Below are 14,681 nucleotides of genomic sequence, written 5' to 3'. Positions count from 1 at the left end.
TTGTTCAAACTCTTTTCATGTTTTTAGCAACTATTTTCCAACATATTTATTGTATTTTGAAAGAAATCTCAGAATTGCCTTTCCATGGACTTAATCTCTGACCAAGAGTTTTTTCTGACCACATTTCTTCCTCGAAGTTCACCACTATCCTTCCAGGTTTTAATAAAACGTTAGACAGTTCTTAACTTGATATTAGTAGTTTTACCAATCTCCTTAATTGCGTTTTGTTTGATATAGGGCAATAATTTGACCCTTCTGAAACTTCATACACTCTACTCAATCACTCGCTCAGCTCTGCTGCTATCCGCTCCTTTTATAAAAACACAGTTATAACATTATAGATAGTTAACTTACGTTATCCACAGAAAAAAAGCTGATCCTAAGGTCAAAGATAGAGAGTGCTGTTATCCTACAAGAACTCTAAATAGTGCTAGTGTGATTACTTTTTAAAAACCCAGGACCCCAGCTGAGGATGTACTTCCTGCAGGAGCTGCAGAAGTTCAACCTGCCAAAGACAATGACCTTGCACTTCCACACTGCCATCTTTGAGTTCATCTTCACCACCTCCACCACCATCTGGTACACTGCTGCTGCCAAGGACAAGGGGAGACTGCAGCGTGCCATTTACTTTGCTGAGCAGGTGATTAGCTGCAACTTTCCATCTCTTCAGGACCTGTACTCCTCCAAGATCCAGAAGCCTGCAGGAAAAATTGTGGCAGACTGTCCTCTCCTCCCCTCGGGCAGGACCAAATTCTCACACCAAAAAACAGTTTCTTCCTGTCTGCCACTGGCCTTATCAATGAAGCCCAGAGCCCCCCTCTGACAGTAACTTGTACCCTCCACCCCAGTCGTACACATTAAATGAACATAGGATCTACTAACCCTCTGTGTTACAACACATATCCTTCATTATATCTTTTGGACCCCCCTCAATTAAATAAAATGTAATAAAACTGAATTAACTTGAACTTAAGATCTTTTCAGTCAGTCAGTCCAACCAACAGTCCTACCCCAAGGTCACACTATTGCTCACCTTGGGCTTCTGATATTTTACATACCAAATCACTTTTGACAATTAAAGGAAAATTGAAATAACCAAGTTTTTAAATGTTACTTCTTAAACTCATATTGTACCATATTATCCATCCTTCCATGATCTATAACTGCTTCCTTTATTATTTTACACTCCTCACCTTACATCATCAGTAACAGTTGGGCAGAAAATTATGAGAAATACTATATAATCATGTCAGTATGTCATCTATATGATCCCTTCCTTTTTAAGAATGAAGAATGCAGTAACACAGACATGTACAGAGGACAAATGATGTGAGTAGCTGATTTACAGAGGACAGCATTTATCCACTCTGACAAGTTTTCGTTGGTAGAGCAGCAAGGCTCAACCTGAGCAGAAATACACATCACAACAGCATACTGTGATCCCATTTCATTACACAAAAATGCTCAGCGTGTGCTGGAAGCTTGCGTGACACAGGAAACATGCACCCAGTGTGTCATAGAGCAATTATCATATTGGTCATCTTCTGTTTTCCAACCAGCAGAGGAAGCAGAACTGAATCCAATTCACTCCTGGGAAGCCACAAGTTGTGTTTCATGATAGGAATAAAAGTCTATGGAGGCTAAAGTACGATGTGGAAGGGTGGAACCACACAAGATGATCGAATAGTCTGTGATGCAAATGCAACATAAGCATGCCCGCGATTCTTTCTAAGACGCTCAACAGAGGCAGACTGAACCCGCTGGTACCATCTTAATAACTGGATTCACTTAGCCTATGACAAATCAGCAAATATCTTCTTCAATCGACGGGAATAAAGCGTGCTGATATTTACCTTAACGATGGACAGCCGTTCTCTGTCGTGCTGTGTCGGACTATGTCCTTTAAATTTGTGTCTGCCGTGTGGAGGCTACAGACAGGAATGTGCCTGACTGACCGTGCTGCTGCATTCCCCTACGACAACGCGCGTGTGCGCACGCACACACAGTAAGAAAGAACCGCGTTCATTTCATTCGGCTGATCCAACCGCAGCACCGAGCCTCCACATGCTGATTAGTAATCCAGAGAAGCGTCTGCTGGGCACAGCCCTGCTGTCTGGCTCCTTTGCGATTCAAATTCAACCACCCAGCAGTCCATTACACATTTTTAGAAACTTGCCTGCATTTCTTGGATCCTGTTGCAACTTGCTCATGGTTACAGGACCCCGAACATCCTGGTGGTTTGGAATCAATAATCTTCGAGGCAATCCAGCTGTAAACTATCTCAACACATTCACAGGTGGCACAGGACCGAAAAAGGACGCAATGTCTTCACCAACTCGCCGGCTGACACAAATCTTGAGAACAATTCAATCCAGTCCAGGCCACCCACTCCGGAGTCACTATGCGGCCTCTCCAGACGGAACAACAGAGTCAAGTGAGCAGCAACTAATACCTCAGTTTCAGAGTACACCCTGTGTTTTTCAAAATAAAAGTATTCCCGGGGCCCCAACAACATGAAGGAAGGAAGGAGGCTGCTGTCCAATGTTCACTGTTCATATTGTATAATCTTATCTGATCGTATTCATATATACTCGTACTGTTATTTATATATCCCCATACATACATTACTCTGAACTTTATTGCTTCGGGTTAGATGTTAAACAGCTGTCTCACTACTTGCACTTTGTGCAATAAGAATAAAGTTGAATCTAATCTAGGTAGAGAGATAGAGAGACAGAGAGAGACACAAATGCACACTGTAATGGAGATATGGTAGCAATAATAACAGTAATATGTGCGTCTTTTTTCATATCGTGCAGGATCACAGCAGCAGCCACGATCCATGAGAGCCTGCTGGACGACAGAGCACAGAAACTCCGGGGAAGAAGTTTAATTAGTAACATGCATTAATGAGACATGAATGTTTACAGATGGAGATAGTAGTTTGTTCCACAGAAGAGGAGCCTGATAGCTGAAAGCTCTAGCTCCCAATCTACTTTTGGAAACTATAGGAACCACAAGAAACCCAGCATCCTGAGAGCGCAGTGTTCTAGAGGGGTAGTAAAGTATTAAGAGCTCTTTTAGATATGATGGTGCCTGACCATGAAGAGCGTTGTATGTAAGGAGAAGAATTTTAAAATCTATTCTAGATTTAATAGGTAGCCAATGCAAGGAAGCCAAAATGGGAAAGATGTGATCTCTGATCTTGGTTCCTGTCAGAACACGTGCAGCAGCATTCTGAATTAGCTGCAAAGTCCTAAGAGACTTATTGAAGCAGCCTGATAACAAAGAGTTACAATAGTCCAGCCTAGAAGAAACAAATGCGTGGACTAGTATTTTTGCATCCACTTGAGACTTGGCTTGGCGCTGTTACGTAAGTGGAAGAAAACAGTCCTCGAAATTTGTTTTATGTGGACGTTAAAGGACAAATCCTGATCAAAAACAACTCCAAGATTCTTTACAGTGGAGCTGGAGGCCAGGGTGATCCCGTCTAAAGTAACTATATACACACTAAAAAGACTCACATTTTTGGATTATTTTGATTTTCTTATTTGTGGTTTTCCTCCAGGATATTAAACCCCCAATATTCCCAGAAAGAATCTAAAGGAATACAGGTTTTAGAGTTGTATTTTGCTAATCTTACTTTTAATTATTTTATATTCAGCTTCCATTTCAGGGGAAACTTTTTACTTTGAAACATGTATTTGACAGCTGAAGTATTTTCTGGTCTGGTTCATTAACTTCTATCATTCATAGTGCAATATATTAGCTGTCATTTGAGAGGTGGAACCAGATGCCATTCTCAAATTATCAGAGTGCATAATCTCAACAAATCATCAATTATAGTTTTACAGACAGGGCCTGTTTTTTGCTCACTTAAGCCTAAAAAAGAAGGCAAAAAACTCAGGTTGGGTTTTGGAGGTATTCCCATAGAGGTCTCCATAGATTCAGGAATTTGTACAAAATAGCAGTCTTTAACACAGCCCCAAATTTGTTTCATTTTTATTTAACTGGTCGCTAAAAGGCATTAGACTATTTATCTACACTATCTATTAGACTATTTAATAGTTTTGCTTTCTCCTCTGAATGTAGAGTATTCAGTAGTAGTGTGGCACCATAACACACTTTAGAACTTTTCTAAAGAATTGAAGTAATGTTTGGTGCCCATCATCAAACAAAACAGTTAGTGTACTTCATATTAAGTTTAAGTACATTTTGTTTAAAATATATCTGTGCATACAACATATTTAATTTCAAATGCAGCACTTAAATTTTTTTTTATGTAATATAGCTGTGACTCAATCTGATTTGAATCAAACCTGAATCAATCTAAGTTCAATGTCTATTCACTTTATATTTCAGTGACAGTAAACAATAATAAAGGATAACCAAAATATACATCTGAACTTTTTCCTTTTGGGTAATGGCGTGGAGTCCCAGACACTCTGAACTGAGGCCCCAGTATGCTATAGTGTGTGTTTACAATCTTTAAGCAATTAATTGTACAGAGCAAAATCAGTCATGTGTTGCTGGAGGGGCCGTATTGCTTCAGGTGCTAGTAACACACGACACACTACTATGACACATAGTGACAGGTCCATGAGTTTGAAGGCTTCACGGAGGCCAGAACACTATTCAGCAGTTGGATGTAATATGCTGTTGCAACGAGAAGTTTGTGTTTGATTTGTTTTTGTTTTTTTTTAATTAGAAATGAAGTTGATCAACTTTTTGCTTGAGACATACTGAATGTTTTATAGATTCAGTATATATGAAACAATTGGAATTTCTTGTGTTTCTACTGAAACAATGAGAGGCAGATCAACAGTCCTGCTGTCATTGCCTCCTCTTGAATGCATCCTTGATCTTGAATTATTATATCTTATTATAAACTGCCTTACAGTTTGGATCAGAGTCTTCTCAAAGACATTCACAAAAGTAAAAGGAAAGGGAATGTAACACATTCTAGGACACTGTACTTAGCTAGAGGCTAACACCACCAAATCTGGATCACCATGTAGTTTTGATCTGCAGTGATGTTGTAACCACTTGGTATCACTGTTATGAGAGTTCACTATGTGGCCAGCATGAGAATTGCTGCTTTAAGATTTGTTGTCACAACAGCTCAAGATATACTTTAAGCAAAGAAGCAAAAAAAGGCAGGTTTGCTTAAATTAACAATAATCAAAAAGGTTAACTATTCTGTAAAGGAGCCTGGAAACAAAAAAACGTGGCCTCCCTGATTTTCTATTAGGATTACCACTGCTTAGCTATTATAATCTATCCAGTGAAAACTTCCAAATATTTCATGTAATAAATTTGGATATATGGAATTGTTGGGTCTCTGTAAATAATATAAAGAGTACAGTCTAGACCTGCTCTGTATGAAAAGTGTCATGAGAAAACTTTTGTTATGATTTGGCACTATATAAATAAAATTGTATTAATATTACAAATATTAGCTACTTGAAACCTTGTTCAAAAATTCTGCCTCACTCAAAAGGGACATCGACCTACAGCTATAAACATCATACAATTTCTACATACATTTAATAACATTATATAATGTATATTTTATCTATAGCCAGGGATGTCCATTTATCTGCTTAACACTTTTGGTTTATTTGAGATTGGTGTACTTTTTCAGATTTGATTGTTGATGATACATTTTGTTCAGACTTCTTGCTTTAACATGTTATTCTTTCAGAATTGTATGTATAGTACATGGTTAAAAAAAAAGACACTTTATACACTTGAATAGGATCCATGACCATGACTCATTTAATTTTTATGTCCTTACAAAAATAATCCAGACTGTCAAAATGTCATCAAACAACTGCAAATGAAATACCCCTGGGAGATAAAGTCAAAAGAAGAAAATGTGTTCCCTTTCAGCAGTAGATGGGCTCTGGCAGGCTGGATGTCATAAAGTCCTGTTCTGTAGAGAGCTCTGCTGGCTGCCAGTGGCACTCAATCAGAGCATCATATAGTTCCTCACTGAGCTCCATGAACTTCCTATTGGCCTCCACCACATCCAGCTCCAGACTGGGATCTGCTGAAGAGGACAGTTGGTCATAAAGTACAGTAGACATAAGACAAGTTATACCAGGGTCTCGCACAATCACATAAAATACATTAACATATGTTAGTTTGTTTGTGTCATTGTGACTCAGTTAGACACATTAGTAAAGAATATGGTTGCAAAGGGGTGGAAAATTCCTGGTAAATTTGCAGAAACTTTTCATCGGAAGCTGAGATGGGATTTTGGAAATGTTCCAAATTGGAAACTCTATGGGAGTTATGGAAAATTATGGGAATCAACTGGAAATTGATTGGTAATTTAAACAGAGTGTATCATATATAACATAAATCTAAACATTTTATTTCATCACAAGCAGACATGCAAAATAAAACAATTTAAAAAACATTTCAACAGAATTATTTGTAAGTAGAACTTTATCACGTTTACAAATGTGTGTCTTTAATAGTCTCTGTGTGCTCTGGGCTCTAAAGTGTGGTCCAGGTACAGAAATCACCTGTGCAGGTAGGGGGTGTGGCCTCAATAGCCCTGCAGTAAGCAGTGTGCTATGTGCATGTGATTGAGGAATAGCAGATATTCAAGTGTACCTGCATGATATCTGGTTGTTTTAGTCAAGATTATACTTAAATATATTTTCTCTAACTTAATTAAATGTTCCCTGTTAAAATTCCCAGAATTTTGCAATCTTAGTACAGAACCCTTTAAAACACCAAAGTCACCACAATGCCGATAATGGTAACAAGAACGATCATGTGTTCTGTGGCAAAAAATGACTTTTGTTTTGGAGTTTGGTGACTTTATAATAAAATAATAAATAGGATCTTACACTTTCACAAAAAGGTCGATCTCAGTAGGACCCTATCCATAATGTTGTCAACTTATAATACAATCCAAGCAAAGTGGCACAGACCAACACATTTATTCGATAATTGCAGTCTCTGCGGTCATGTGCGGTCTCTTAGCAACAAATGGACGAGCTAACGTGGAGCCACGCAGAGTATGAATGCAGTCTGATGTGCTTCACAGAGACATGGCTGCACAGGGACACTACGGACCAGAACATCTCCGTCAATGGCTTCACACTGTCCGGGCCGACCGGGATTGAACCTGTCACATCACAACCAAAGAACAGCTCTATAGCCCGGATGTTGAACTGTTGACCTGCTAGCCATTGGACTCCGTCTATGCCATCTGCTGAGAGAGATCCTGCATGTCAGCATCGTTGTCCTGTCCATCCCTCCCTCTGCAAAACAATCTTCCTGCAGCACCATACACACCATCATTTTCACCCCCTTCTGTAATCTGACACTAATATGGTCAATCACTTTTTGAAGTTGTTGCACATTATTTAACTGTAAATTTGATCTTTTATATACCTTTAATAGATAGATAGATAGATAGATAGATAGATAGATAGACAGATAGATATTTTTTTTTTGTTCTTAATAGATGGTTACTTGTTTACATATGTTGTTTTTGTTTGTATGAATACTGGAGTATAAAAATAATTTCCCCCTGGGATTATTAAAGTATTTCTGATTGCACCATAAACAGTCTAAAGAAATCACCTTGGAACTCGAGATTTCAAACTAATGATGGACTAAAAGCAAAAATCAATAATGAAAACATTGACATTTACAGTCCCCAATCCAAATACTGACCTTCAAGTTCACTATCCTGAATAGTTTCACTTTCACTTTCCTACAAAGAAAAACATGTTAGAATGATTTACGTCTTTAAACAAAAACTAACTGATGGGTGTCAACATGTAAAAACTGGCTGTCCACAGAGAGAGCGTACCAGTGGTGGGGGATACTGCGTGTAATCATACTGCTGATAGTTGTAGCCATAACCTCCTCCAGTCTGGTCGTAGCCCCAGGACGGGTAATATCCAGGATAGGCCTGCTGCTGGTAGTGGTTGTACTGGTCATAGTTGTTTCTATATCCTGAGCTGGACTGCCATGATCTGTGCTCTGACGGCTGCTGCGGCTGCTGCTGCTGCTGCTGCCTGTTCCTTAAACTCAAGAGGGAGGAAGAGACACACACACACACACACCTGCTCAACTGCACCAATCATTTAGCTTTGCTTCAGACACAAATACATCAGCTTGCAGAGAACAGGAGAAAAAATTTTAAGAACTCACTTGTTAGCAGCCAAACTGAGTCTCAGAGGTTTACCACCCAGTCCAACAGCACCCTGACACTCCTCTAACGCTCGCTTCTGTAGTCGCTCATCTGGGAACTGAACAAAGCCACAGCCCCTACAAGGCAATAGTCAAATTACTGGGATGGGGGACCTTGTGAGCTCCCCTAAAAGCAATGCTTAGTATTTTGGCAGTACAGCCAGCCTGAACCCACCAATATATAGCAAATTATATTTAATTTGTTATATGTTGGTGGATATTATATTTTAACAAATATATATGGGCACAGTAGGTAGGTTTATGCAGTGATTCTCAACATGTTGACCATGGTATAAAAATGAGATGGATTTTCACACTTTGACATACTGGCATAACGTCACACTTGAGCTAACAGTGAGCTGACAATGGAATCACTCTCGTTTTGAAGCATAATTCATTGACTGAACGTATCTTATTTATTTACCTATTACTTTTTTTTATTTTGACAAATTATCTTGAATAATAATTTCATGCACGCAGAGTTGTGCAGAATTTGACACTAAAAGCCTGTTTTCATGTACATCTGCGGAAGGACGAACATTTCTTTTAGCTCAACTTAGCAGACCAGTCAGTATGCAAAATGCGTCAGTATGCAAAATGCAAAAGGCCCTTACTGGTAACTTAACCAGTGTTTAGTTTGTCTGTTTTGGGCTACCATTGAAAACATAGTAGTTCAATTTGGAGCATGTGTAGATATAAAAGGTTCATTCTAAGGTAATAAAAACATAACTATTCTTATTCCCAGGTGATTATACACTAATGAAAACATATAAAAGATATGTGATGATTAATCCATTTCTTTCATATTCTTTAAATAGAGCCCCATAATCTGACACTCTGGACCTTCAAGTCAAAGAAAAACACAGTTCTACCAGCAGGTTTTTGTCACAGCCAGCCAGCCGTGGCAACCATGTGACTTGCGTGACTAGGATATTCCTTAAATCTGTATTTTTCCCCTATCAAGCAGGAATTATTAATCAGAAATAACTGAATACAGGCAGCAGAGAGAATGGTGAAGAGTTCCTAAGCTGATACTGTCATGGAAACAAACCTACTTGGAAGATATATTTACACCAAGGTAGGCCAACAACATATACTAATATCTGTCACACATCTTCTCCATATTGTATGGCGACATGTTAATACTCACTTGGAGTTGCCCATGCTGTCCAGCACCACTTTTCCACCACGACAGGAAGGGTAACGGTTGTAAAAGAACTCATAGAGCATTCCATCATCCACCTCTGGAGTCAGATCTCCCACAAACAGAGAATACATCTGACTACAACAGGAGGAAACAGAGGCCAGTGCAACCATGAATACAAATTATGTGTCAATGAAAGGAAGAACTAATGCCAATGAATGTCATTAGGTAGACATCTAAATGTCACCTTTGATATATTGCTTCTCCATTTAGACTCACCCGCCGTCTTGCTTCCCAAAGGTGGCTCGGTTTAACTTGAATCTTGTGGGCTGTGGGAAGAACACATGTAAAATCGTACTAGGGCAGCAACTAACGATTATTTTGGTTGTCGACTAATCTATCAATTATTTTTCCAATTAGTCAATTAGTCATGATTATTTCTGCTGAAATAGAACAAAACAGAGAGATGCATAATTTCAGAATCTGAAGTCTGTGCATCATGTTTTTAAATCACACTAATATATAATACCAATTATTACAGCTTTTTTTTAATTGATTAAATATCTTACAAATTAATTAATATACTCCAAATCACAGATTATCACTGGCATGAAGTGGAGGTTTACTATTCACTGATTTGTACTTATTTAATATCCACACATTAATTATTACACATTAATTATTATTGATATTGTCTAGTGATGCACGATATGAAAAATTTTAACAGACACCGATAGTAGGTGCCATATGCTGGGACGTTGATGTTTATGTTTGTGTTGGTCTCAGCTGTCAGTTTGACACCTTTTACGCATGTCACAGGGGGTGTGGATGAGGTGATTGAATGAATGGGCATATAGTCACCTGTTCACCGTGGCGGCTGCATGGAGAGGGGGTGAGTAGGGAGAGCGTATTTTTTGTTGACCGCGTAATTTAACTGCAGACTGAGTTTTTGAACATCTTGCATTGCCTTGCCTGGATTTGTCTGTTTTGTTATGCTGGAAATAAATACGGACACAATCAAAAAATACGGAGATGGCTTTGTTGTTTGTGTAGCGAGTCAGCAGTACAATGCTCCCTCATAGCCTCTCAGTGACATCGCTTTTCGTTTGGAGTCACTACATCTTTGTCAACAAAAAACTACACCCATACGGCATATGTGGACACACGGATCACGCCACATGGTGCATAATTGCAATGCCAGAAAACACACTCGCATCGCAGACTTCGGACTGGTAGGCCTGTGTCACTCACATTCATTCATGCTGTGTATGTTGGATTGAACGCAGTTTGATTGACAGCACGTCTACTGGGGAGCGCTTGTTTGTGAAAGTCTGCTAAGACACGTTGTCCTGCTCGTTGAGAGTGATTATCTGTGGCGTTTTGGAATACTTATGTGAAATAAACGATCTGTGAACAAAAAAATGAAATGAAAACTATGCTTGGGTGTACTGTTGATTCACTGCGCAAATCACTAAGTTGCTGAGCTTTAAAAGGCAGTATGAGTGAAATAAATGATCAAGTGGAAAACAATGGGCCGAAGCAGTGGATGCTAACTGAAAGGTCAAACTTACTGCAAAAGCCTTGGCAAGTAAACTTGAAAGTCTGCAAAATGAACGTAAAATGCATGTGAATAAAATAAAACGCTTAATACCTGTGATAAAAGAGCTTATGAAACGAAATGAAAATGCACAAGAGTTGAAATCACAGTTGCATACTCTTATTCAGCTTCTTGACACTGCTGTTACAGATAATTTCCTGCTTCTCATGGCCAATACCAATACCGATAACAGTTAACTTCATATTTCAACCCTAAAGTCCCCCATACGGGGGACAGCATAAGATGTATGCACAATACAGACGATTAGCATCTGCTAGGAAGCACCAATCCTAACGTATAGCATACCAAAATGACGGGGAGAAACTCAGCTGAAAGCTCTACCAAGCATTGCTACTCAAACGAAACATAGTTTTATCCCCAAGCAAGTATCTGGGCATGTAACAAAAACACGAAAACAGCGCATGTCCACTTTAGTGCTTCTGCTAATTTCACCACTTGAACCAAACCACACAAACGTTCTGTGAAAGCAGAGACTGATTACAAAGATATGTGTCTCATCACTGTGCGATGAAAACTCAGCGAGCTAGCCCCCAAAGAGTAACAAAACAATACACAAAACGGTACAGTATGTCTTATCTTTGCTGTTTTGTGGTCAAAAGTTCCATTCCAGCATGAAAAAACGCTGCTAATGTCTCCTGCTATCAATCACGAAGCTCCTGGTTGTTTACATGAAGACAAAGGCGCTTTGAAAGTGAAGTGTGACCTCTTGGTGCGATATACAACCTTTGGGTTTACTTCATTCTGGATCGTCATTGGTGGGTCAAAGGTGAATGTGGGCGGTACTAATCGATTCTCCTGACTCTGACTGGTCTACAGGTGTCAATCATGAAATTCCACCAATCCCAACATCCACACCACACTGCGTTGTTCTAGCCTTAGCAGCACCGCTAGCTGCTACCGTGGCTGCTTCATATTCTTTTAAAACCGCTTGTTTCAAACATCGCATTGTATTAATACTCAAAGTCTTCTTTCCTCCTCTCGGAATCCTCGCTGAACAACTTTTGCAAACAGCAATGCTGTTGTTATCTTCTACCACTATGAAAAACGACCACACTGGTGAAGACATGACAGGGCCAGGCTCCGGTCCTGCCAATAAGGTGCTTTTGGGGCTACTCGGCCTGCAAACAATTTCCCCAATTTCATTAATTTATCAGATCTTGTTATCGGTTAAAAATGAACCTATCGGGTCGATAAAAAATGACATAATTTCTCCTCATATCGGCCGATATTTTATCGGCCCGATAAATATCGTGCATCTCTAATATTGTCGTTGTTAGGCAGAAACCTCTTATTTTTCATAAATGATTGTACTGGCCACCCTTCAAGTCTGTGTACATAATTAACAAATGAAAGTATTCAAAGAGCGTCACCCTGACCTATATATCTCCACTGCACTTTTTGTCTGATGATACGCATGAGCTCATGACAACTGCAGTGCTTCACATTTTGTATTTTAATAAATCCCATTTTGGTTGCATATTAGTGGATGAATGTGTGTTTGATTTCTTTGTAGGTTGGTCAGCCAATATAAAAGACATGTATATTCATGACCAGATTTGACCGATCACTTGTATTTTATTTTAGTTGAAAATAAAAGTTTGTGTTTGACGTGCACCTGCATCGCTGTAGTGGTGATGATATGACAGCTCAGCTTGACAGAGTTTACCTTTGACTTTCTTCTTTTTCCATAGTATTGTGCCTGTCTTCCCATAGTACATTTCCTGTAGTGTGTTTGTAGCTTGTAGCGGTGCTAATGACATTTGCTCCGGCTAAAAATCTTTAAAAAAATAAAATAAAATAACCATAGTCTCTATCAACTTAGATAGTAAAAGAAAATAATAAAACGATTTTAAAAAACGAATTAATCAATGCTCATCATACCGGATTGGCTCCTGGTAAGGCTTTTCCGTTGATTTTGCGAAGACATCTCTCAGCTGTGGCCTCATCTGTCATCTCCACAAAACAGTAACCCAGGGCTCCCCTGAAGAAAAACACACTGTTAAAAAAAAAAAAAAAAAAAAAAAAAAAAAAAAAAAAAAAATTTTTAAAATTTTTTTAAAAACTGCTTGTGAATTTAGTTCTTACCCTGTCATTTTGTTGCGTATGATCCGCACATTAATCACTTGCTCGCCCATGGTAGAAAAGGCTCTGGTGATAAACTTCTCATCCATGTAGGTCTCCAGCTACAGAGCAAACAGAAACATAAGAGCTCAGGATTTGTTAATTCAATCATCAAGGCTGAAGCTGGCTCACATTCACACTGATTTGCTTAAGTGAGTTAAGTTAAATGAGATGTTTCACTATGATTAGACCACTGAAACTTCTGAAACAGGTGTTAGACAGGACAGCCTTAACACTGATATCAGATAAGTGGAACCTTTATTCTGTGTGTGTAAAAAACAAACATGAGAATAATCACATAACAATTGGAATAAACATAATAAAAGTTTTCAGAAATCTTAAGAGGGGATTAGTCTTGTATTGTCCTGATAATTCTGGCTAGAGAAATATGTAAATCAGCCTTTTAGCTGTTTCCACAAATACACTAAATGTTACATTTAGTTATTTAGCTGACGCTTTTATCCAAATCGACTTTCAGAGAAGGGAACAATCAAGGTGCAGTGTGATAATTAGTTAGTGCAGTACGGTGACAATTCTTAAAGTAGATTAGATTTAGCATGTGCAGGTATTGGTAGTGCTAGAAGAGCAACGGTCTGCGCTCCTCCAATGTTTCTCCAGTTTGAAAGGAAACTGGTGATTTGGTCCAGCTTTGACAAACACAGGCACAGTGGCTGTTGATCTAGTTAGGTGTGTCTGTTGTCATGAATGAAACGTTTCTCTTTGGACCGGTTCCATTCTCGGGTAGATGACTTCATTTAATCCACCGCAGTGTTTACCAGGCTGCAGCAGCAGGCTATGTTTGAGTGGACTTCTCTGTGTTGTATTCATTGTGTACCAAATTAGCAAAAATGTGTCAGTGTTTCAGGTACTCAATTAAAAGTGTTATGTAACAGACAGGCTCATATTAAAATTCTGCTTTTCGGAACTTTTTAGTTCTATTACATTCATACAAGCTCCGAGCTCGTGCTAAGGCGGCTAACATGCTTCTCAAACTAAATGATTTATCGCAGTAAAAAAGTTCAAAATTAAAAACTCACGTTGCCCATCCATAGCGTGCTCATGTTGTCGTAGTGGAGGTGAATATTCCAACGTGAACTCAAAGAAGTTGTAAATTCAGCTCAACCTTCCAAGATGCACACGCTAACTAGCAAAGCAGTTATGGAGGAAAGTACGCCAACATTACGACTTTACGTCACTCAGTACGACAACAGTGCGTCATTGCGTCAGCAGCTTTGCCTGTTGTTGCAAAGTATGAGAAGGGTCGGGGAGTCGGCAAGATGGCGGCGTGAGCAGTCTTAACTTTTCGAGCTCTCAGCACCAAACTTAATTTAAGCCTTTTTGTCAGTCACTATTTGTTAAAACAGCTGGCATAATACATCTGGGTCCACCTACAGCTACGTTGAATGCAAATCTAAGGCTAGTCCATTCAAAATGTCAAAAAAAAAAAAAAAACGGACAAAAGCGACATAGCTCATCCAAGGAGGCTAACACCAGCTTGTTAGCTAGCGACCACGACCATGGATATGGCATGGACTGCAGTCTGCAGTCGTACGATGAGGAAGAATTCCCACCGCTACC

At 39.1% G+C, this 14,681-nt stretch overlaps 1 protein-coding gene across 9 annotated transcripts; it reads right to left on the bottom strand.

Annotated features, from left to right (window-relative positions):
* Window positions 1-5,755: 5,755 nt before the first annotated feature.
* LOC104925644 (tRNA selenocysteine 1-associated protein 1) lies at window positions 5,756-14,279 on the bottom strand. Of its 9 annotated transcripts, none has more exons than XM_027276639.1 (10): window positions 14,141-14,279; window positions 13,068-13,165; window positions 12,864-12,963; window positions 9,644-9,693; window positions 9,371-9,502; window positions 8,182-8,298; window positions 7,838-8,057; window positions 7,699-7,738; window positions 7,199-7,231; window positions 5,756-6,052 (listed from the first exon to the last, which is right to left on the bottom strand). In XM_027276639.1, exons 1-10 carry the CDS (start codon window positions 14,162-14,164, stop codon window positions 5,889-5,891), a joined length of 978 nt encoding a protein of 325 aa, XP_027132440.1. In that variant the 5' UTR covers window positions 14,165-14,279; the 3' UTR covers window positions 5,756-5,888. The 9 variants fall into 9 exon arrangements, with proteins under 9 accessions (XP_027132440.1, XP_019121603.1, XP_027132441.1 ...); XM_019266058.2 differs by having other exon boundaries at window positions 5,756-6,049; XM_027276640.1 differs by having other exon boundaries at window positions 7,199-7,228.
* Window positions 14,280-14,681: the final 402 nt, after the last annotated feature.

Source organism: Larimichthys crocea, unplaced genomic scaffold (assembly GCF_000972845.2).
Source record: "Larimichthys crocea isolate SSNF unplaced genomic scaffold, L_crocea_2.0 scaffold492, whole genome shotgun sequence".
NCBI classification, from domain to species: Eukaryota; Metazoa; Chordata; class Actinopteri; family Sciaenidae; genus Larimichthys; species Larimichthys crocea.
Note: the sequence above shows the minus strand (reverse complement) of the source record. Positions and strands in the feature narration are given on the sequence as shown.